This window comes from Triturus cristatus, chromosome 7 (assembly GCF_964204655.1).
Source record: "Triturus cristatus chromosome 7, aTriCri1.1, whole genome shotgun sequence".
Lineage (NCBI taxonomy): Eukaryota > Metazoa > Chordata > Amphibia > Caudata > Salamandridae > Triturus > Triturus cristatus.
The window spans coordinates 1,131,558,665-1,131,583,913 of NC_140590.1; the positions used below are offsets into that span (position 1 = coordinate 1,131,558,665).

A 25,249-nucleotide genomic window follows, 5' to 3' on the forward strand; every position below is an offset into this window, starting at 1 on the left:
TTCTTGTGTGCAGACCCCTAAGGGTTCCATGTACTTGTTTTTCTAAAACTGTGCTGTCTACTCGTATATTAGGTCAGAAAATGTACAAGTTAGTCTCAGCCTTACACGCTGCAGCTCAGAAACATGAATAGACAACCACTGCTCTTTGTTTTAGATCCTGCAGCTCACATTCAGCAAAAACATATGCCTGGACCTGCTCTGATGGTGCATAACGAGTTGATGATTCAGCCATTATGGTGCAGAAACAAGGCCTGACGCTTGCCAACATCCTTAAAAACCACTGACGTTGCTTGTGATGAAAGCATACTGAGCTGGATTCATTCTTTCATGGATACAGAAGACAGAAAATGCACTATAGCAGTACAAGCTGCACATAACACAAAGATACAGTGCCTTGTGCAACTCTTACATATGCTCTGCAAGTGGAGCCGCCACACACGTTTGCAAAAAAAAGAAAAAAAAGTGCTTAGCAGTCTGCTTACTGGATTTCAAATAAATACAATAGACATTAAATACATTCACACTGTGAACTGCATAGGCAACTGATCCAAGACATGTTGCAGGTTATTCATATTCTTTACTACCTCAGCTGCTGCCTAAATACAGCAGCACAATTTGCTGTCACCAATAGATTTATATAGGTAACTACATGCATGTTAAAATCCTTAGCAGGCGTTTCCCCTATGACCTGGTAGAACAGGTATAAGTCCAGACCAGATGAACCAGTAATAATTCATTTATAGCAAGTTCCTTCTTGGTATTTTGAGACAACAGAACAGTGGAACGCTGACCTAAAATAACAGAGCGCTGGGCACCCCTCAATATATATCTCCTATCCTGGTAGAAAATCTGAATTCTATCAATCAGTCAGAAAAATAAAATAGCAGGAATGGATGTTAAATGTCCGCTATTGACATTTTATCTGCTGCAGTCACAATATGGTCAAACATATCTCCATCTAGGAATGGACAGGTTACTTTGAGGAGCAAATTCAAGGAAAATGTACAAGGAAGGGAATTAAGAATCCCCCCCAAAAAATAAGTCCCCACTATCAACCATATACTAAATTGCACTGAGCAAGTGAGCCCAGCAGTCATTCAGCCGACTGTTCTCCGTGAAGGAATTCTGAAGTTCCTTCCTTCTCCCCATCCTCCTTTCAGTATTTTATACTTCTTTCTTACCTTCTCTCCTCCCTGCTGCCTTTTTCCATCTTTCTTTTTCCTTCTTTGCATCTGTATTTATCAAACTGTCCTTTTTATCTACCCATCCTTCTTTATCCACATCCTTCTTCCTCCCTTTCTTCATTCTCGCTGCCCTCCGTTTCCCTATCTATCTTCCCTTCCGTACATTCATCTGTTTATCCTTCTTTCATCCGTTCTTCCAAACATCCATCCTTCTATTCATGCATTCATATCTGCATCCATGCAGTTGTAGCCCCATTCATCCTATTCCTTCCTTCTCTAAATCCATCCAGCTATACCTAGCACCCTCACTCCTTCCCTCCCATGTGTCCCCAGCTCCCTGCAAACCCACAGCTGTATTAACTGTTCTCTTGCAGAAGTATTTCAGCTTCTGTTTGGAGACCAGTATCTCGGATCAAAGTAAAAGGAGCTGTAAACCATTAAAATGATTTATGTTACAGTGACGCCCCCTGCTCAAGCTGCTAAAGTTGGTGGTTCATGATACCCCTCTCGGGAATTGGATAGAAGTATGGTAACAATGACATCATAAGGAACGAAATAGAATGAAAATTATTTGTATGTACTAAGAAAATACCAGCAGTATTTTGTTTATGGACCAAAAAGGAGTAATCCCTGATAACCACTGATTTTTACTTTCACACAGAAACCCCCACCAGAATTTGCAACACTAAAAAGTGATAACAGCAAAGCATATCTACATGTTAATAATCCATTAGCGTTAACGTGTTTTCTTGAAAGTAGCCTGCGCTGCCCGAGTGAAGGACAGCAGCAGCAATGAATGAGGATAATTTACCCTCTTTGTGCAGTGACCTAGTCTACACGCATTCATAGAAACCGGTTTACTTTGTACCTTAAAAGATGAAATGGGGGCAGCCAGGTAGCCTTTCCTTGTCAAAATGTTGTTTATATAAATAAGAACAGCGTGTTTGTTTTGTTTAAAGTCAACAAGACTAGTGGAAGTTACCAACAACTGAGTTTTAATCAAGAGCTTAAAACCACTATATGAAGAGCGAGCACCCCCCCCCCCCCCCCATTTTCAGTTGCTAATGTGTGAGAGCATGAGTACTAGCATGGATTTCAAGGGGCTAAGTTTAGCATTCCAAATGTTATGGCAATATTTCCGAAAAGCAGCCTATCAAGCCAGATCCCGATGTACTGCTCTACACTCGAGATAAATAAACTTCTGGATAAAAACAATGGTAGTTTACTCTGTTTTTCTTCGCCCAGCATCCTCCCCATAATAACAGGATCCAAGTTGGAAATTATTAATTTGGTTCCTGAATCGGGCTTTCCAGTCAAAGTTAATTGACCTGATTGACACAGTAATGCATTTTTGGATTGTTGGATTGTTTTAAAGGAGCAATGTCCAAATTCCCAATTCAATTAGTTGATGTCTTTAGTTTCTGCATCATATGATGTGTTTTTCCTTTGTGGTAGAGGATAAAAGTGGGCTTTTCAGGCACAAGCGGAGTGTCCGGCCTATAGTATAGCTTTGGAAACAGCCGCATTGCAGCTCAGACTTGTTTCCTGGCCTCTGCCCAACCCTGAGCTGTGGCACAGCAGGAGCAAGCAATGCTTCCTCCTGTCAGACTTAGTGTCCCCTGCCTACCCCAACCCAACCCCCACCATCCTACTTCTCCCCGACCCTGCAAGACCTACCCCGGCTCACATTTACAAGCTGTTCAGCGCAGGTGGTAAATGTGAGAACTGGTCACCACGGAAAAGGGGATACAGTAGGGACTTCCTCCCTGTAAAACCGACCTGCGGGGCTTTTAACCTGTCCATGAGGACAAATTAATGGCACGGTACTGGAAATTCTCGTTTATCACCCCACCATTACAGTTCAACTCGTATTTGGGGCAGAAGTGTTGTGGTGGCCACAGTTTGTGGGAGCCTACAGAATAAGATTAAAGAGGTCACTATAAAGGATCTTGTTTCCTTTAATGTTTTTATAGATCACTGAAAACTCTAACTGTGCTTGCTCAAAATATGACTCACCTTGTAGGTGAAACCAGAAGAAACCCTCCCCACAGTACACACTTCTGCACAGTTTCTCCCGTACTAACGCACTTCTTTTATTTGCTTGCCCCATGTACTGCACTGAGTTTGAGTGTTTTTTTCATTATATCTAAACATTTTGGATAATTTATTTTAAAAATTAATTAGCAACAATGAATAGTATTGAGATGGTTTTTGCTCATTGTATTTGCTATGAAAAAGGACACGTAAATAATTATGTTTTAATTATTGATAAGAGAGAAACAAATCTTTCTAATTTCAGGTTGCACCCAGCGACTTTCCATACTGTTGTCTGGGATTGGAGCCTTCTAACTTTGGTGATGGATGGAGAGGTGGTTGACGGAGAGGTAGGTGAACCAGGAGGTTACGAATCCTAGATTTTTTCAAGACACTGCCAAGTACGTCTCAGAACAGCTTACCTCTGGTATGTGAAATCAAACCACCTTTTGTGTGGTGGCCTTTTCTGTTCATTTTGGTTAAACAGAATGTGTGCCCTCTGAACCCAGCAAAAACCAGAAGTATTGCACAATCTGTGTTGGAGGGAGGAGTGGCTGGGAGTAGCCTAGTATTTAGGACACCGACTTGAGACAGCGCACTTGTACAGTAGAGAAAGATGAGACTGGGTAATCCTCATTCATTAAAAAATTACTTTGATCCAAGTCTCCTCATGGTACTTACTGATCAGAAGTGGGTGCATATTTGATTGAGAAAGTTCTTAAGCATTGTGATTTTCACGTATTCACTGCTTTTTTTTTTTTTGGTAACATTTTTATTAATTTTGCAATAAACACATACAAAGCATCATGTGTGTTAGCATCGTCATAAACAACTTTTTACATAGGGAAAGTATATTGAATTGCGATTACATTTTTAACACTTCTCTGAGTTCGTTTTTTCTGAGTGCCAAGGGGATGTGCATAGATTCCCCCGGTACCCATTCCACGCCTTCCATTTCTTATCCCACTTCTTGGGGCATCCTCGAATTATGAACACTTCCTTTTCTGCTATCATGCATCGATCCAATTCCTGAATTCATACCTGTATAGATGGTGCATCTGTAGTCCCCCAATGGCGTGCTATTTCACGTTTAACTAAGGTAAAACCCAGCGTTGCCATCTGTTGCTTGATCTCGGTGAGGTCCGTAGCCGTCCATATGTTAAGTAGGCCCACCTGAGGCATAAGGGCCAGCGTTTTCCCCAGCGCGGTTTGAAGCTTGGTCGTGGCCCCTTCCCATATCGACTTAACAGCAGGGCAGTCCCATACCATGTGGTAAAAGGTGGCCTCCTGTTGGCATCCCCCAAGACAGAGCGCGTCCTTCCTAGCCCCTATCTTTGCAAGGACGACCCCCGTCATATAGGACCGGTGTAGGATCCTGAGTTGGATCAGTCGGTATCGAAGGGTGATCGCCGCCTCCCTAGGAGACATCAGTGCCTCCCTCCAGTCCTCTTCCTCTATGGGTCCCATGTCGCTTTGCCACTTCTCTCGAAGTGTCTCGAAAGTATCGGGGAGGTTGTTACATAACTTCTTATATGTCAGGGAAATGGCCTTGAGTGTAGTGGTCCATCTAATAGCTGGTCCTCTAGAGGCGACGAATCTGGTATGTCTTTAAAGTCAGTAAATGCTGTCAGAAGGGCGTGCCTAATCTTCAGGTAGCGAAACAGTTCCCCTTGCGCCATGTGGTAGGTTTCTGTCAGTTCCCCAAAGCTAAGTATGCGTATTCACTGCTTTTACTCTGTGTGAATCGAAATCTCTGGTAGAGATGTTGAAACTGCGCAGTCAGAATGTACTCATTTAATATTGTAAAGAATTTGCACTTCTTTGTTGAAGCAGTCAGATGGCTAGCTCATCCATGGGGTATGCTTTGAACTTTTCAGAGGCCACCATAGCCCGCCGTATTAATTGGATATCAAACAGAAGGGTACTCCTTCTCTACAGCCTGCATTAGGGCATCTTCTGCCGACTTTTCAATCTGGAAACAGGAAAAGATATATTCAGATGAATGTTTGCCTGTTGTGACATTTTTCTTCTTGGCTTACTACACCAAGTTGCAGGGCTTGGGCAAAACCCCTTGTCCCCAATTCAATCATAGTTCCAGAGGAAAGGTGCATTTAATTCCCCATGATCCTGATTTCAGTACCTTTATGGCTCATAGTCGTAGCAACACGAAGTCATTTTTCAGGCCTCCCAAACGTAAGGATTTTACCTGGCGATTTCCTGTGAAGTGCATTTACTTCCTGTGCCCAGATCATGTGACACAAGAGTGAGACAGTTGTAAAAGCAGATAGTTTAGTGTGCTGCCTGCCTTCCTGGCCTGCCTGTTCGGCACTTACAGAAAAAAGTACAAAAGAGGAAGCGTTCTAGCTGAAAACACTAATGTGGCGTCTGGTCAGCCTATGAAATCCAGTTTACATTCAAACTTTTCAACTAGGACTAACACCACCTAGCCGACCAGAAGATCATCGTCGCTTTTGTAACTGAGCCCTCTGTTATTGAATTCCTCCTCATTCCCTACTTCTATATCAAGCATCTTTTTTTTATGAGGCTGTGTGCATCACTATCAATTTGTAAAACTTTGGTAGTGAGAGGTGTTTCACTGATTCCACCTTTTCAACGGCACAGAAAAGTCACCATTGACCAAGGCATAGTAATCTGGACATCGTTTACCAACTACAAAACTAACAACCCTCATATTTAGTACTGACACAATATTGTGAGATTCGTTTCAGGAGTCTTAGGGAAGAAGAGTTTACTGGGCTCTTATTGTAACAATCCGAGCCTTTTACTTCTAGTGTCCCAGGGCTTTCCCTTACTATTGAGCCTAAAAGTGACACCAAGTGCACCCCTTCGGCATTTGGCTCTTATTGTAGTCTCAGTCAGTGGTGAAATCACATTCTTGTTGAATGGGATCTGCTGGATTTGCATCTGTAGCTAAATTTCAAAGAGGGTGGTGCCCCTCTCTGCACCTACATACAACCCAAGTGAACTCTGATTTGAAGTTCTTCATCAACAGGGATTGGCAGCCAGTAAATCGCTGAGGATTGTCATTTCAGTCGTCCTGTGGTACAGGATATTTGCTTGTGCTTTTCTGACTGTTCCTCTGAATCCCTGTTTCTTGTCAACCTGAAGAAAGGAACGCCTGAGGATGTCCTCAGTAAAGGGTCAGCTTTAAGGTATGTAAAAATGGAAGTAGATTTCGGTTGCCATCTGAAACGGTTAAATGCTGCAATATGAACCCTAATTGACCGTAGTGGAGGAATCCTTGGTCCCCGTCTTTTTTGCTTACTGTGGTGAGTAAGGCAAGTTTCAAAGAAGTTCTATTGATGGGGGTTTCAGCCCCTGGTGTTGGGTCCAAGGACAGAATCATTTCCCTTGCGGGTGTAAGTCTTCAAGTTTTTGATCTCTCATATATTCATATGCTTGAATTATTTCCCGTTGGCAGTCCTAGAATCCACTTTAATTTTATTATATCAGGAAAGGGTATTAACTTTTCCATACACACATTCATCTAATTGGAAGCTCATCATTCTGGTTGATGAGGTGAAAGTGCTGAGTGCCTCTTTACCCCCTAAAAGCTTAGATTTGTACCTCGTGGTGAGTGCGTCCAGTGTTTATGAACTCAGAAAGAATACTGATGATGGAGAACTTGTATTGAATGCAAGTCCCTTTTCCATCTCCAGGACTGGTATTCATGCAACCAACCCACCTCAACCTTACTGGAGACTCGCATATAGTTTACAGGTCCTGTTCTAAAATCCCAGACTGTGCTGGTCTCCTGGGGAGTATTGGGCCTCCCCGCCCCATTAATTGTTTGGCACCTGAAACAGCAAGGTGGATAGACTGAACAAAATATCTTAAAGCAGTACATTCTGACGCAGTTTATTTAAAGTGTGCACACATGGTTTCCAGGCTGATGCCGGGGAATATTGCCAGGAAAACTATGAACGAGAAAAAATCTTGAACTTTTATTACTGGCAAATAACTTATTTCTTTTATGTTTTTTCTGAAAGTTGATTTACTTGAAGATAGTTGCTGAAAGGATGTATTGGGACAAAACCATATATAATTTATTCCCCAATTTGGTTTAAAGGAACTGGTTAGCACTATATCTAATATTCTTAAGTTTATAAGAGATTTTATTAGATTTTATAATAGTACATAGCATGTGGGAAGTTATCATAGCCATATTACAATTCATCGGGACATAATCCGTTTTTTAGTGTTCAGAGGGCAGATAAAGGCATCAATCAAAATGTACCATTGTTATGTACGTGGAGAGTGAACGAGTAACCATAACAGGTTCACAACACTAGAGAAATTATCATTGGCTTTCCCCCTAGCTTGTTCTTTTGCTGACACTGGCAAAGTCCATTTGATTGAGTGAATTTAGGACACAGCCCTGAGTCTAATGTCTTGGGTTTGTGCAGGACAAGAAGATAACTGGCTTAATTCAGAACAGGGAGCTACCTGGCCAACTCCTCTTCCTGCGCTACATGCTTCAAACCCTGGAGGACGATTTCCAGACTAACCTGATCAAAAGGTCGCTGCAGAGCTCCATTGCCAAGACCATGTTGTCCTGTGACCGACACTTCAGCAACATAGGGTAAGAAAGAGGCCTCCGAGAACCATCACAACGTTCTGCTGCCGCAAAGGCCGTCCACCTTTTCTTACTACTTTTACACCTGCACCTCATTTGTGAAGTTATGAGCTAGTGGAGTTGACATTCTAGGTCAAATTTGTTGCTTTGATGCAGGTATTTGTTTCTTTTCTTTTTTTGCTTTTAGATTAAATACAGGGGTCTCCAACCAGTAGTTCGAGAGCTACTGTAGCTTTCCAGCTACCTTTGAGTAGATCATCTGTGTAAAGCCCAACTTAATAAATTATAAAGCTTATGCTTGGTTGATTTACTATACATAGAAAAAAAAAAATTAAACAGCCCTAATAATATTATTAGGTGTCAATGCGTTTCATTGAACATGCATAGCTCTCAGTACAGAAAAGGTTGGAGACCCCTGCATTTGTCCACGGTGGGATTTTGTCTCAAGTCACTGAAGGGTACACTATCTCCTTGCACCTGCAGGATCCACTGAACACTTCTGACAATATATTTAATTTGAAAATTATTCAGATAAAGAAAACATGCTTTGTTTTATGAAATGCAACCAAAAGCCACATCAGTTGTACAGTGTCTTTGAAAAAAAACACTAGTGATTTTGCCATTTTTAAATGAAAAGCAAAGGGGACAACATAGAGCATCTGATTTAGGTTGTACGTAGAGCTCAAAGCCTATACTACTTTCAAGTGTTTCTGAGGGCTGTACTGTACTGTTCTTTTCAGTTTAGCAGTTTGTTTTTGGTTACTGACTGATAAGTGTTCTTGAAAACATTGGCTATGTTTATGCAGAAGACACTGTGGTGTTTTTAAAAGACAAAAAGAGTGGCTCATGTTTTCTTATTTCTATGCTTCCAAGTGTGGTTAAGAGACTCCGATATCCCAAGATGGCAACTGTTATTGGTCCTTTTAGATCTCTGTACAACTTTTAATACCATGGTACCCTGCCATATTGCTTCAAAGATACTGTAAGAGTCCAGCATTCTGGCCAGAAGTTAGCTTTCCTAAAATCAGTTTGACAGTAATCATCTGATACAAATGGAAATATCTTCTGTCACCCCAGCCCCCACAATTGTGCTCCCTTCAGAAGTACCACAAGTATTGTTATCACCCTATTGGTTGAAATTTCAGCTAAAATTGAAATCCTATGCTCATAATACTTAGTCAGTTGAAAGCGAGATACCTCAGATTTTTGCAGGGTGAACCTCTTGTAGATTCACATTGTGGGCTTTCCTGTGTTAAAACCAGACAGTACAGCAGTTAGTCTTCAAGTATGTTTATTATTCTATAACATTTTACCTTGATGAACTTTCCCTAAGGAACCAAAATGATAATCAGGTTGCGGCTATGAGTAATACCTCTCAGGGGGCATTGCTATGGGAGGTTGCATAGTAACACCAACCAGAAATGTAGGTTGTGCCATGGTGTTCCTGAAACACAACGCCATATCCTGGGCATTTCCAAAACCTTGCTCTCACTTGTGAAATTCTCACTGCAGACTATTTTCCATGACATAAATATAAGATGCGTGAACGAGGATGTTGCATGCTTCTCTGAATGGTTCCTCTTACCAGTTGACAGCACGATTTTAAAATTAAAAGGATATCGAAGAACTGAGTGAAGAACAAGAGCCCACCATAGCTAATAGCACCCACTGGACTGTATTAATGGGTTAACTCAATGTCTTTTGTTTTGCTGCTAATTAAGGTTTAATCTGAGAGCATGTTGTAAGGAGGTATTTTACTAAAACTTAAACACTTTCTCTTTGTGGCCCTACAATTATGTGCAATAAGGGTGGGTTTTTGTGTCTAGAAGCCCCTAGTGTTTTACTAAAGCACATAAACTTTATCCTTTCACTTTTATTTCCATCAGTTACACACCATAGCTGTTGTTTGTATGTACAATGTTGAAAGAGAGTTTGTAATGATTTTAATTAATTGTACTGTAAACATGTCTATCTGACTCTATCTGCCTATGTTTATGTCTATCTTTACGAGGTAAATATTTTAGTATCTCGACTCTAATTTCTTGCTCTGGAAGGTTCTGTTTAAATTCTATTTAAAGCGGGTCTGTTCAAAGTCATTGTTATTTAAAAAACAAAAGGGTCAGGTTGGCAGCACCTACCCTCCTCCCTCAACACCCAGTCAATTTTCTTTTCCCTCCCTTCGCCCCTTCACATAGACCTCTACTCCTATCCATCGCACATGCCTTGAAAAAAAAGGTCCCGGAAGCAGCACATCCCTAGTCTTATATTTTATGTCGGTCTCTAGCCCCAAGAGTTATCTCCCAGTAGCCTTTTGTGAATTAAGAGTGCTGATGTATGAGTTGTTGGGACAGGAATGTTGTCTTTATGTTATATAGGCAGGGTCACCTTCCCTAAGTGCTCAACTGTACATATATGTGATAACCTGGCTTTTCTATTTGCTCTGGCATCACACAAATCTAGAGTGTGTAGAAGCCTAGGCTTGTCCCTGACTGTAGGAGGTTATGGACCTGTCCTGTGATGACTATACATTTTTATGAGTTTCACAGAGAGCAAAGCCTACTTGCCCACTTGTGTAAAGGTCCACTATTATGGGTATGCCCAGATTCTGGTGCTCGCATTGCGTGTGTCTGTCAAGGGTGGATGCTTGGGTAGTGTGTGAAACGCATGTGGTCCTGACTTGTGTGTGTGTGTGAGCCTGGGTAACTGAGGCAGGTGAGATCCCTTTTGGGTGTACCTGGCATAGCACAAAATAGAGGGTGAGGACTGTGCTCTCAGACAGTAGAAGTATATTTCCTGCATTACTGTAGCTTGGAGGGAGGCTAGCCAGACACTGAAGCGAAGAGGATTGACACAGGGCTACTTTTAGAAATGTCAGGAGTCCTTTTGTTACATGGTGCTGCTGATTCGTCGTCTTGTGAACTCCATTTGGTGTATGGTAGGGATGAGGGCTATGAATTAAGTCTCCATTGTGAGAGATTAGGAAGTTTTTTGGTTAGACCTGCATTTTTGTTTGTCCTACTCCTTTAGTTGCACAGATCTCAGACCACTTTGTGCCTCTGGTGCTCCAGGTTGGACTGCCCCAGTGCTTTCTGCTGTGAGAAGCATCACTCTAAACAAAGGCTGTGTCTGGAAAGCAGCCTGAGGAGGATACTTGAAAGAAGAACCACCCCAAACTGATTCTGCAGTTTGAGATAGTGGATCCACATCCTTGGTCTAGAAGTTGTGTATGAAAGTGGGATTAAAACACCCAACTTAGTTCCTGTTCAAAGTCCTTTATGACCAGAGAAAGGAGCGCTCCACATAGTACTCAAAAACTACTGTGCAACCAGGACTGGTGTCTGCCTGACAGCTAGTCTGTAAGTTGAAGCAACATCACCTGAAGACTGCATTTTCTGGTGGAGGAGCTGCAAATCTGCCAAGAAGTATGTAGAAGCCTGCGTCCTGAGAGGAAGGAGTCTACCTGGACATGCAGGAGGAGAGACTATTCAAGAGGAGAGAGGCACATGATGTCCCCGGTGGCTGTGGGACATCCAGAAAGAGATGACAGCACAAAAGTGAGCTAGGAAGGATCTGCTTGTCAAGTGAAACCCCTACCTGGCCTCATCGTGATCCCTGTCAGAGGTTGTAACTGTAGGATTGTCATAGGTCTAGCCAGGGCTCTAACTGTGTGATCATCATAGGCCCTATATGGGCTAACTTACCTCTGGTCCTATCAGGACCATAATTGCTGTGACCACCATTTGCCCAATCCATGCCTGGACGATCTTCAGCTTAGGCAGGACAGCATCACCATGTCCAGCAGAGCTATCCGGGTCTGCATCTGTGCCTTTGTGGTAAAGCTAATGCATGGAGGCTGAGCAGGCGTGCCGATGGACATGACCTGCACCTGGCTTTCCTCTGCTGTGCTGGAGACTTCCAGTAGTTGTGATGGAGGGTCACCCAAGCCTATAAGAGATGTTTGAGAACTTGAACACCATCCCTTTATTGTAAGGGGGGTAAGGTTGAACAATGAGTGAGCATTTGTGCACAGGAAAAGCCTGAACCAGTGCTTGAGTTGCGCTTTATATTGACTGCCTAAAGGACAGAGCACCCACTAGGGTAAGGATTAATAGAGGTATTGGGGAAAGCGTGGCGCCACAAAGACAAACAAACCCAGATACACTAACCTGTATAAAACATTGCACTGTTTAGTATTTGACACAACTCCGTGATTAAAAGTACGTTCTTTTTAAAGATAAGTACTCCGCTGTACGGCACCCAACACTTCCTCCTTGAGAAGTATGACTGCTTACCCTTGGTACCTTGAGAGTTAAGTCTGAAAGGGGGCTGTACTTTTCCCAGTTAGCAGAGCCATACTAGGAGGGGGTTCCAGGACAATAGTGGTAAACAAAACTTCTCAATCATCTTATTTACTCTTGGCCTTGGCTATGCGTCAAATTGTGAGAGATTATTAATTTATCTAAGGTCGATGCTAAACCGGATCGAGTTGTCGGGCATAGGTACCTTAATTGGTTATGATCGGTTTATAGCGGAGGGTTCTATGATGCTGCACCTTAATATATTCTCATTTTCTTGCTTCATTGCTCTCCTTGTTGACTCTGGTGTCCTATAAGATCAGACTCCGACAGCGAGGTTCACAGGAATTTCTATTTCAAGTTGTATCAATGTGGTCCGGTCAGGAAGAGTTGAAAACACCTTCTTACTTTCCTTAATAAATGAGTTGGACCCATTTTCTGTAGATAATTAACGTTTTGTTATCTACAGGTTGTTACCTGCAAAGTGTCCTATGAGAAACATTTGCTAGTTGAAATCACCAGGGTTTAGGCATGTTTCCATCAGACATTCATTAGTATTCTTCACACAGTTTTTGGACTGTTTCTATGATAAGTGTGCATATGCGTTTTACTGTCACATTGCTGTACTTGATAGGTGTTCTGGTCCAAGAGACACGCTAGGAACCCCACACCACTGGGCCAGCAACTTCCTGTTAGACAGGGTTCAGGATTAGAACTCGATCAACGTCTTTCACAAAGTTTGTTATCTTTTATGTTTATCATAGTACTTTTCTTGTATTTCTTCAAGATTTCCTCAATCCTCTTGTTAGACCTGGCATCTTTTGGCGTGTTTCCCCAGTCTTTTTGCTTTCTGACCTCGTGTTTTTGGTGGTGTGCTGGACTTAGTTTTTGTTGGTTTAGTGTCTCACTGCTGTTCACTGTTAAAGTGCAAGTGCCCCTACTGTAAATTGTGTTATGATTGTTTTTCCATGATTGGCATATTTGATTTACTTGTAAGTCCCTAGTACAGTGCACTGTGTGCGCCCAGGGCCTGTAAATCAAATGCTACTAGTGGGCCTGGAGTACTGGTTGTGCCATCCACACGAGTAGCCTTTGAAAAGTGTCTCAGACCTGTCACTGCAGTGTCTGCGCGCAGTGTTACTGCCATGTCGACCTGGCAAGTACACTCACTTGCCAGGCCCTAACCTTCCCTTTTCCTAGATGTAAGGCATCCGTCGGATAGGCTCAAAGGTACCCCCATGGGCAGGGTGCAGTGTATGTGAAAGGTAGGACATGTACTGGTGTGTGTGTGTGTGACAAGCCCTAATAGTGAAATACTGCCAATTTTGTTTTTCACTATTGAAATACTAGCTGTCTCATGAGCTAACATGGGAGTTGCTTTGTAACATCTTACAAGTATACTTTTCCATTGGGACAAGTTAGAGAAATCGCGTTTAGGCTCTTTGTACTATTACTTTTAGTAAAGATGGTTTTTAAATTGTGTGTTTAAAAAAGCCACTTTTAGAAAGTGGGCAGTTTCTTACTTAACTATCCTGTGTGCCTCTGCCTGTTTATGTATTAACCGTCTGGTTTTGGAGTGGCAGGAGCTAGGGATGTGCATTCACTGTAGACATTCCCAAGGGGGGTTGAGGTGTGTCCTGCCTAGGTGGCTCAAAGTTTGCCTGAATAGACCTGGTCTGCCTTTAGAGTTGTAGGGAGGCGATTTTTCTTTTTAAAACAAATATTATTTGTCTAATAACACGTATAGGTCGGATCTCTGTGTCCCAGAGACTTCCGTAGCATCAACATGCATAATTTTGACTTCGACAATTTTCTCATGAGGTAGGGAGGCGATTTTAGTAGCACCTGAATAGGGTGTGTCTGCTCTGCACACATCTGTCTCCACCTCCTGTTGTGAAGCTGAACTAGAGAGGACAGAACTGGCTTTTACCGAACTCAAAGACTTTCTGCCTGAAACTTCAAAGAGAAAAGTAGTATAAATATTGGGGTCCTAACCACAGAACATTAGAGCTCCTTTTTTGGTCTAAGGAACCCGCTAAGAAGAAGAGTTGGAGAAGCTGTGAGGAGGAGCTACCACTTTGCTGTGTTGTCCTGCAGTGGCAGCTATTGTCTTGGGCAGTGAAAGGACTGGACTGGACTTTTAAACTTATTTTCCTGAATTTTGCCGAGGGCTTAAGGTAGATCTTGCACCCTGTTCAAGAAGTCTCGGGAACAGCAAATACTTCAAGTTTATCTGCTACCAGCACTTGGAACTGTGTGTTTTCTGCTGCAACAGAAGAAAAAGCAGCCCAATGCCATCAATGACACCGCTGCTGGCTCTGTGACCTGGTGGCACCACAGTGGGCACTGCTGCACTGCAAACCTGGTCTCAGACGAAGCTGTATGACGCAGCCACCAAGCCGCTGCTTGCACCGTGACCTGTGGGCCCTACACCGTCTCACTTCACCTCACCCGATTCTCTCTCTCCCCCCCCCCCCCCCCCGGGCTCACTGATGACGCCGCTGCACGCTGACATCGAAGTTGCTGCCTGCACTGTGTTGTGGGGGCACCGCTCGTAAGTTACAGAACGCACCGCCCCGTCCCACACTGTAGCCTTGGCCGGCACCATCGACTCCAGTTAGTCAGCCGACGACAGTGCTTTAGCAACGACAATGCTGCTGCTTGCACTGTGACCTGCAGCACCGTGACGAGCTGGACGCCATCACCAAGCCACTACCTGCACCGCGACCTGAGGGCACCACACGCTGCACTTCGCACCACAGCCCCGATGCCCGCCGGCGCTCCTGACTTCAACTGCACAGAGATCGATCTGCAACGCGTGTGACTTCAAGGGCCCAATGACTCCTGCGGTACATTTCCAGAGGTATTGTTTGCGGGTCTCTCAACACCGTAGCTCGCCAGCACCTCCTCAATCAGCCCAAACTGTTGGAATTGTTTGTGCACGACGCCGTGATAGCTCCGTTCGGGACTTCAAGGAACTGCATTTTAAGGTTATTTTTGCAAGATTCATATTTTGATTAAGGTATGTTGGATGTTTATCGTTTTGGTCTTGTTTTACACAGATAAATATTGGCTGTTCTTCTAAAACTAGTCTGGTATCCTTTTGTATTCACTGTATTACTGTGTGTTATGCGCAAATGTTTTACACATTGCCTCTGAGATAAGCCTGACTGCTCGTGCCAAGCTACCAAGAGGGTGAGTAGGGGTTATTTTAGAAGTGTATCCCCCTTACCCTGACTAGAAGGAAAGGTCCCTACTTGGACAAGGTGCAAACCATTGCCAACTATAGAGCTCCATTTCTAACACCTCTGCTGCCAGTTCTCATAGTATCTTCCACCATAGAAAATATGATGCTATAGATGATTTTTCTTTTTCGCCTGCTTACTCTCCTAGTAACAAGCATAATACAGCAGAACAATGGAGGTGTTCCTAAAGCCTTCAACCTCCAAGGCAGTAGCACCACATATAGAAAAGAAATATAAAGCATCATCATTATTCCCTGCATTTATAAAAGGTCATTTGAAAACTGACCCATAAATTATGGCCACAGTGGGGAAAATGTTTTCTCCTGATAAAGGACATCCTCCTGATGAAGACGACAATAGGATCCCAAAGTGGAGGACAAAATTAGACTCCTAATGTTGAGGGTTTTTCTAAAGCACACTGTCCCCTCAAGGTAGTCTCCTGCCACTGAGAATAAAAAGCTGGGAGAACAGACCCCTTTGATTTCAATAGGTATGAATTTAATTTTTTCAAAAGAAGATGGTAGGTTAGTAACCACAGGTCTAAGGGCAGGGCATCTCATAGAGCCAGAACTGAAAAGGCTCTACTGCCAAGTCTACATTGCTTAAATCAAGGTATAAGATCAAGAAGTTTGTGTGAAGAACTCAGGGCTCTAGAAGAAGTATACCTTAAGATTTTTATGACCATGAAAAATTGGAATACTACGGTGAAAAACTTGTGTTTCAAGCATGAAGCGGGGGAGATAACCCCATTCCCTCCTAAAAAAGACTAAAAAAAGACCACTCATTGGTCTTACAAAGGCCACAGTCCTTCAAAATCTAATTTGTCTTCTTCAGGAAAGGACAGAAAATAACTTTCTGCCTTCAGAAAAGGCTAATAGGTCAGCCTCTGAGCCACCTACTCCACCTTCTAAGATTAGTCACTCATTCAAAAAGCCTTCCTCAACTCCACCTGACAACAGACCTTTGACAACGAAAACATACCCGACCACGACCGTTGCTACGTTGTCGCCCACTTCCTTGAGGATGACATTGCCAACGACATCTTCGACTAGACCGTCAATGTTGAAGATTTTCCTGATCTCATTGTTGACGCTGATAACCCTGCAGATGATGGTGATACTGTTGACAGTAACACCACTGACAACGGATAAGATGTTGGCAACACCGTTGACGAGAGATAAAATGGCAAAACATCAAAAAGCATGTTTTTAACTCCAGAACACACTTCTCCAAGCAATGTGACGCCCCTAATTCCAGCTTATCTCTTGGAGGAAGAGGACTCTGACTATGACGGGCCCTTTGGGGTCGCACACAGTCCCTCCACGTTGCATATTAAATGCCAAGAAGAAAAGGAGGTCTATGATGAGGAATATGAAAAGCACTATTATTCTTCCCATGACCAGTATCAGCAGCCATTCCAGGAGGAGATGGTTCTCTGGTTTCTGACTTGCAGTTCATGCTTTCATTATAGGAAGCGATTTCCATCTACTACACCTACTGTGGCATCCATGCCTACCAGATCACCCGCTGGTCAACCATCCACTCCAGCACAAAGACCTACGTCATTGCTTAGCTCAGTGAGGCATACACCAGAGACCGCTCTGCTCCATGATCCAGTTACCTCTGACGAGAGAGAGGAAGGGGAGCTGCGCAATGCCCACACAGAATAGGATGGCTACCTCATCCTTACGCCACCATCTCCGTCACCCGCCACAGTGGACTAGCCACCGGAAGGTATTGGATGTTTTTGTATTTTGTTAGAAAGGGCAGCTAAAAGATTGGCACTCCCCATGCCCACCAAGCAGATGGACTGTTTTTTAAATGATTTTAAGGAGCCTTTCCAGAAAAGCGTAAAGTCCATGCTCAGTCAGATGTATTTGGGAAGAAGCCATAAAAGTAATGAAAATTCCAGTGACAGTGGTTCTTCCACACCTCGACAAGAAATACAAAGCCACGGAGGACGCTCCAGGTTGTCTAACTGGCCATCCAAAGCCAGATACGGTGATTACGCAGGCGGCCCAAAGAATATCAAAGAACCAATCCACTGTAATCTTTGCGCCTCTGGACAAGGAGGGCAGATGCTTGGATAATATCGGCAAACGTTTTTCGTCTGTGCCAGGACTGACAGCTCAGCAAGTCTCTGTTCGTTTTAGAAAGAAATGATTGGCAGCTGTGGGCTGCCATTGCCCCATATAGATCAACTTCTGGAAGAGGCGAAAGTAGAAGCAAAAAAGCTCTTGCAAGAGGGGAGCGCACATCAGCAGAGATCATAGGCTTGCTATCGATATCTCCACCTCTGCATTTAGGCAACTTGCAGGTTTTGATGTGCTCAGAAGGCAAGGCTGGCTCGAAGCTACCTCCGTTACGCCAAAAGCTCCAAAGTAAACTTTTAAATCTTCCGTTTTATGGAGAGGCCTTGCTCCGCAAGCATGTCGAAGTCCTACAGGCAATAAAAACTGACATGGAAATGACTAAATCGCCAGAGGAAGAGACATGCCATCATATAGAAGAGGTTATCAGCAATACCGATATCCCGCCTACACATCTACCGCCCAGCTGTTTCAGCTGCAATATTCCCAAAGACAAACCACCTCAAGGGGCTTACAACAGACCTGCGCCTAGAGGAAGAATAACATGTCAGGGACAGGACTCTGGTCGTCGTCAATGGCCTGTCACAGGCTCCGTCACCCTTATCTCCTTACCATTCAGACCATGAGAAAAGATATCCCTGTTCATCCAACGTTGGCAAGATAACAGCGGACCAATGGGTCTTAGACCTTGTTCAATTCGGCTACAACCTAGAATTTGTCCAGAACCCACCATTAAACCTACCGCACACCTCCATTCCCACACATCTACAACCGCTCAAATAGGAGGTCAAAACCATGCTTCGGAAGAGAGCGATAGAGAGGGTCCCTCTTTTGCAACAAGGAAAAGGATTCTATTCCTGTTTCTTCCCGAGTCTCAAAAAGTGGAAGGAATGGCAGCCTATCCTCGACCTCGGAGATCTCAACAGTTGAGATAAAAAAACAATCATTCTGCATGGTAACATTACAAGATATTCTCCTACGTCTAAACCAGGGAGATTATATGTAAGGCTCCCTGTTTTCCGTTTTACAAATTTTTACAGATAGATACAGACAGAAAACCATTTATTTTCGTGCCTGTATTTATTTTCAAATGTGAAAAATGTTTGGAAATTGGGGTGATTTTTGAGTGATTCTAAGTCTCGCTGCCATGACTGCCAGGCCAACAGCTGTGAGGATTGATTGATAAGGGGGTTAAAAAAGAAAGGAATTTTAGTAAAGAGACTTAAATAACAGTAGATATGCACAAGGTTGATACTGAAATTTGAATGTTTTCATACAAGTGCATTGGTTTATCTTCTACTGGTGTTCATATCTGAAAGAAACACGTTAGTTATAGATTCTTTACCTTAGAATTACCCCCAGGCGTCAGACTGGATCCGGAAAGTTTTTTCGTCAGCAGTACCTCTGCATGTCGGAAGGTGGCGTCGTGATCGCCGGGATGACGTTGCGGTAGCTACTTAGACGCCACCCTCGCCCACTGATGTCAGTTCTTTCGTTTTCCGCGCCATCCAGCGCAGATCCGGAGAGACCGGTACCTCCAGTCATTTTTTGACTGAACTTTTTGAGAGACTTTTTGTCGACGTCTTTTTCGAGTCTACGACTCTTGGTGCACATAGGGATGCCCGGCTTCAAAGCCTGCAGTTCCTGCACCCGACTGATGTCCGGTGCGGATCCGCATCATATGTACCTCTTTTGCCTGAAGTGTGACCACGACCCAAAGTCGTGCTCTGACTGCCGGTCCATGGCTCCGAAGGCTTTGCAGGAGCGATCCCGAAAGCTTCTTGAGTGCTGGCAGTCGGCTCCGTGCCGTTTGAGGTCCGGGTCGCGAGGGAGGTCGAGGGACCGGTCGCGAAGCCATCACCATTCGTCCAAGTCATCGAAGTCTTCGCACTGTGGGTCAGGTAAGTCGAAACACAAAAAGAAGTTGAAGAAGCATCGTCTCTCTTCGACTTCTCCCTGTCGGTCGGCTGACGTGACGAGGGATGCAGGTGGTGCCCCTCCCGCGGGTCCGCGTGCAGAGCCCGAAAAGTCGACTCAGCTGTTCCCTCCCTTCCCAGGACCCGGAGCGACTCCTGCCCAGCTTCGTACATTTTACAAGGCAACGCACGCCATCTTTGGGCAGCCCGACTCCACCGGCGCGCCTTTGGGCCCCGCAGACTCGGTTGGGGGGCCTAGGCCTTCGCCGACGGTTCCGGCCCTGGTGCCGCAGGCCCCCCTTGGATCCAGGTCTGGATCTAGATCAGCGCCAGTTGACCTTATTACGCCTCCACCAGCTGCTTCCTCCGGCACCCATTCCGCTACCGACGCCGGCCTCCATCCTGATGTTGACCCGGACCAGCGTCGCCCGGTGCCGAGAGGGGTTTTTGTGCCCCTGTTAACTCCTGGGGTACCTCTTCGCCAGATTGGCACCAGAGGAGGAGGAGAACTGGGAGGGTCAGGTGACCCTTTGACAGATCAGCTCGACTCAGAGCAGGACTGGAGAGAGGAACTGGGGGATGCCAGTGGTCTAGACACCTTCCCTGACCTTGGCGTGTTGTCTACTCCTACCGTGGCTACGGAGGAGGGAGCGTCATACGCAGTGGTGTTGCGTAGGGCGGCCGAGGCCCTCGAGCTCCCTACTATGGCGGTCAGGACTAACCTCCTGACAGAGGTGCTTCAGCCGGCAGCAAGCTCTTCGGAGCCCCTGCTGCCGTTTAATGAGGCCCTTACTGACATCCTTTTGGGCACTTGGTCCAAGCCCAACACGGAGTCTCCCGTGGATAGGATGATTGCCTGACGCCACCTCCCAGCTCCGGGCAACACCGCTTTTCTTTCCCAACGCTCCACCCCTGAGAGCTTGGTGATCCAAGCCTCTTCTTCCAAGAGCGCATTCCCTACCGCCCCACCGGAAAGGGAATCGAAGAAGCTGGACCATCTTGGGAAGAAGATTTTTTTTCTTTCGCCAGCTTAGGACTGCGGTCGGTAAACACTGCATGTTTCTTGGGCCGTTATTCCCACTCTATGTGGGACACGGTTGCGCAGGTGCTTCCTCAGTGTCCGGAGGATGCCCGGATAGTGCTCTCCCAGGCTGTTGCCACCGGGAGAGATGCGGCGAAGTTCACCATCCGTTGTGAGCTGGATACCACGACTCTCTAGGCAGGACGATTTCCACGTCTGGATGAGGTCAACTGACTTTTCTGGGGACATCCAGAACGCTCTTATGGACATGCCCTTTGATGGCCGTCGCCTTTTTGGCGACAACGCGGACAACGCTCTAGAGCATTTCAAGGACTCCCGTGCTACTGCCGAGTCCTTGGGCCTCTCCACTCACCCAGCGCAGTCTGCTTTTTGCCCCTTTCGTAGCAACGGAAGGGGTGCCCCATTACGTCCCGCCAAGAGCCACAGCCCACAGCAAGCTTCCCAATCTTCGTGCGGCCGGGGACGTGGGAACCACTGCCGTGGTTCAGGGGGACAGCGTGCGGGCCAGTCCACCAGCCCCCCCCTCTGCAGCAGCCTCCAAGCCTTCCTAGTCCGACATTTCAGGCCCATCAAATGCCAGTGGGTGGCAGGATCCGCCATCACCTCCCCCACTAGTGCACCATCACGTCCGACAGGTGGGTTTTGCAAATAGTCCAAAGGGGCTACTCCCTCCCCTTTGAGGCTACCCCTCCAGCCATGCCACCTCAGTACCGTCGCATGTCGGTGGATCATCTGGGCCTTCTCCAACGGGAAGCCACAGCTCTCTTGGTCAAGGGAGCCATTGAGCTCGTTCCTGCCCCAGAAGTAGGTCGTGGTTGCTATTCCCACTACTTTCTGGTACCCAAGAAGGACAAGGGCCTGCGTCCTATCTTGGATCTCAGGAACGTCAACTGCTTCATCGGGAAGGAGAAGTTCAAATGTTTACGCTAGCTCAGGTCTTGTCTGCCCTCGACCCTGGAGACTGGATGGTAGCGTTGGACTTGCAGGACGCTTATTTTCACGTTCTTGTCCTGCCGGCCCACCGGCTTTACCTGCGGTTCATGGTAGGCCACGAGCACTTTCAGTTTACCGTGCTCCCCTTTGGCGTTGCCAGCACTCCTCGGGTGTTCACAAAATTGATGGCGGTGGTCGCTGCTCATCTGCGCAGATCAGGGGTTCCAGTCTTCCCCTGTCTCGACGACTGGTTGTTGAAGGCGGGCTCGTCCCAGGCAGTCGTCTCCCACCTCCAGATTACGGCCGACCACCTACATTTGCTGGGGTTCTCCGTCAATGTGCCGAAGTCGCACCCGATTTCCTCCGAGAAGCTCCCTTTTATCGGTCCGGTTCTGGACACGACGCAGTTTAGAGTTTATCCTCCCGAACAGCGAGTCCGGGATATTCAGGCTATGATTCCAATATTTCAGCCTCTATCCCGGGTTTCGGTCAGGATGACCCTCCGGCTACTGGGCCTGATGGCCTCCTGCATCCTGCTGGTGAACCATGCCAGGTGGCATATGCGGGCTCTGCAGTGGGACCTGAAGTTCCAGTGGGCGTGTCCAGATCTCGGAGGGCACTGCACAACAATTGCAGTGGTGGCTCACAAACCAGGATTGGGTCCCTCTCCCTTCCCCAACCAGAGCCCACAGTGGTGATGGACGCATCCCTTCTGGTATGGGCTGGCCACATGGTAGAGGCGGAGATCAGAGGCCTCTGATCTCCGCCGGAGTCCGAGCTCCACATCAACCTTCTGGAGCTTCAGGCGATCTGTCTAGCACTGAAGGCATTCCTTCCCTCTGTCCGGGGAAGAGTAGTGCAGGTGTTCACGGACAACACCACCGCCATGTGGTACTGCAACAAACCGGGCGGGTGGGGTCGTGGACAATGTTCCCTCTAATTTTGTTTGGCGAGCGGCATTTCAATGTCTTTGTGCACACTATTCTGAGATGTGAGCGCAAATGGAACTTATGAGCCATTATGCCAGCACCCCTGTTTTTTACACAAATAAACTGAATGGCAAATTATGTCTTTAAATGTTATTATTCAAAATGTATTGTCTAAAGGCAAATAGGTAGTGGTGATATTTCGGATAGGGTGTGGTGCAGCTCATGCAATTATCCAATCTTGGCAGTCCAACAGAAGATTCAAAGAGGAGCTTTGCAAAATTTTAACATGCTCCTTTCCTAATTCACTGTAGCGTATCCCCTACCCAGGCTTCTTTCTGCCAACGGTCCCAGAGTACAGGTTCAGCTTCTCATGCTCTTCTCTGAATAACCCTCTACACCGTCTACCAACCGAGTACTGTGGGCAGTACCTCCAGGCTCCCAACTCAACCCTAGATGCCATGCCTAATTTGTATTAAAAAAAAGTGTGTGTGTGTTAGTGTGTGTGTGTTAGTGTGTGTGTTAGTTAGTTAGTTAGTTAGTTAGTTTATATTATATGTGTGGTTAAAAATTTTCACTTTTTTAGGGTACCCTGACTACTTCTACTGACACAGACTACTTATCCCACTGGCACTTCTTGCTGCCTGCATAGACAATGCCCAATGCTGTATTTCAGCAACCCTCTGTGATTCTGGGCAAATCACTTAGGGGCCGATTACAGTGACGATGGCGGACCCACCGTCATCGGAACCATGTAATCCGCTCGCCATAATACCATGGCGGGCGGAAAAACCAACCGCCACACATCCGTCAGGTTCCTTGAGCCCACCGGACAAGATTGGCAGAAAGGGCATTTGTAGCAGGCCCTCCTACCCCCTTGCCCTAAGCTGTAGGTTGTGGGGGGCCACCATATCCCTGCAACATGTGGCAGGCACCACATGGTGCCTGCCACGTAGTGCAGGAATATGTAATATATCCCCTTTTTGCATTGCGGCATGTGCTGCAGCCAGTAGCACCCGACGAAATGCAAAAGATAGACATTGCAACCACCGCGGTCGCATCGTAATGCCTCTGTCGGGACCGCCGACAGCCTGTCGGGCGGTCCCGTTTTACCCGCCCACCATCCTAATCAGCCCCTTAATCTCCCCGTGCCTATTAACAATGGATGTTGACCTTGTGTAATGTAACTGGTGCACAGGTAAATTGCTGCAATACCTTCGGTTTGTTCCTGCAATATAAAAACTGCTGTAAAGTGCACAGCGGGTTAAAGGGAAAGCTGTAACATAAGGAAAATCAAACAGGTACCCATTTACTGCTTGATTTGTACAAAGTGACATCAGAAAACCTGAATTAGTCGTGGCTTCCCCGCTTAAATTGTGTGATCTTAAGCAAATATTTTATTTTAGTGAAACACTTTTTTCCTCCATTATCACATAAGAAAGCACTTCCAAATATGTGAGTTTAGAAAAACAGTTGTTAAAAAACCTATGTTTGACTTAAAAGACTACAATATTGCTTTATACTAACCTGGGACACATACACGGTTTACATGAAAATTGCCTTGCCTCTTAGTTCACTCATGGTTCATGTTTAAAGTATGTCTCAATGCACAGGTGGGCAAGCTTACAAATTAACGGGGAGAGTCCGTGCCGGAGCTGAGCCCTGAACATATTTAAAAGCATCCATTTGCAGCAGTGAATGGGTGATTTCCATTGTGTTTGACAGCGTTTATCTGCGTTCTGATCTATTAGCAATAAAAGTTAGATGCTGCTAAACACGATGGAGATTACCTCATACACAGATGCATCAGGTTAAAATAGCCCTGCTTGTTTTGGTTTCTCCTCTGCTGGATTTCTCCACTTAGACCTTAAAGGTCTCCCCTTTCAAATGCGTGCTACAGTGTGCCTCCCGCGCAGACATTGATTGCTGTATGCGCGGCCGCCCAGGCACGCACCTTAGAGGGAACAATGGTCGTGGACCCTATGTCAAGAGGCCCTCTGCCTCTGGACATGGCTGGAACATCAGGGCATATCCCTGGTGGTTCAACACCTAGTGGGTTCACTGAACGCCAGGGCGGACGAACTCAGCCACAGATGCATGATGGATCACGAATGGCGTCTCCACTCGGAGGTGATGCAAGGTCTCTTTCAGCAGTGGGGAGAGACTTGGTTAGATCTATTTGCCACCGAAGAGAACGCGCAATGTCAGCAATTCTACGTGTTGGAATTTCCAAGGCGACACTTGCTCGGCAGCGCTTTCGTCGTGAGTGGAGTTGCGTCTGTTGTACGCCTTTCCGTCTATCCCACTTCTGCCCAGAGTGCTGAAGAAAATCCGGCGCGACCGAGCCCAAGTCAATCTTGTGGCCCCGGATTGGGCACGAAGAGTCTGGTATCCTGAGCTGCTCAACATGGCCATCGATCCTCCAATCAGACTGCCTCTTCAGGAGGATCTTCTGTCGCAGCAGCAGGGACGGTCCTCCACCCGAATCTGTCCAGGCGCCACCTTCTTGCGTGGAGATTCAGCGGCGGCAGTTGACGTCATTTGACTTGCCTTCCGAAGTTTGCGATGTTATCTTGGCAGCCATTCGTCCCTCCACTAAGTCGGTATACGGCTGCCAATGGAAAACATTTGTGGCATGGTGCATAGCAAAGGAGTTGGATCCCCTTTCTGCACCTCTTTCTGAGGTTCTCTTTTTCCTCCTCTCTTTGGCCCAGTACGTCTCTGCTCTGGGCACTGTCAACGGCTATCTTCCGGCCATCTCTGCCTTCCTTCGGCTTCCAGATCAGCCTTCTCTTTTCAAGTCCCTGGTTGTTAATCGTTTCTTGAAGGGCATAACTCCTCTTTCCTCCTATTCCCTTTGTTATGCCCCAGTGGGACTTGAATCTAGTCTTGACCTATTTAATGTGCGCTCCCTTTGAGCCGCTTCACAACTGTCCATTGAGCCTTCTGACGCCTAAAACTGCATTCCTGGTAGCCATCACATCCTA

The 25,249-nt window shown here is 45.8% G+C and overlaps 1 protein-coding gene across 2 annotated transcripts in view; it reads left to right on the top strand.

Annotated features, from left to right (window-relative positions):
- Positions 1 to 25,249, top strand: part of SIMC1 (SUMO interacting motifs containing 1) — a 345,516-nt gene that overhangs the window by 138,333 nt on the left and 181,934 nt on the right. For both annotated transcript variants that reach the window (XM_085618268.1, XM_085618267.1), the window contains exons 4-5: positions 3,484 to 3,568; positions 7,646 to 7,821. In XM_085618268.1, coding sequence (XP_085474394.1) covers positions 3,484 to 3,568; positions 7,646 to 7,821 — 261 coding nt within the window. The remainder of the gene's footprint in view (positions 1 to 3,483; positions 3,569 to 7,645; positions 7,822 to 25,249) is intronic.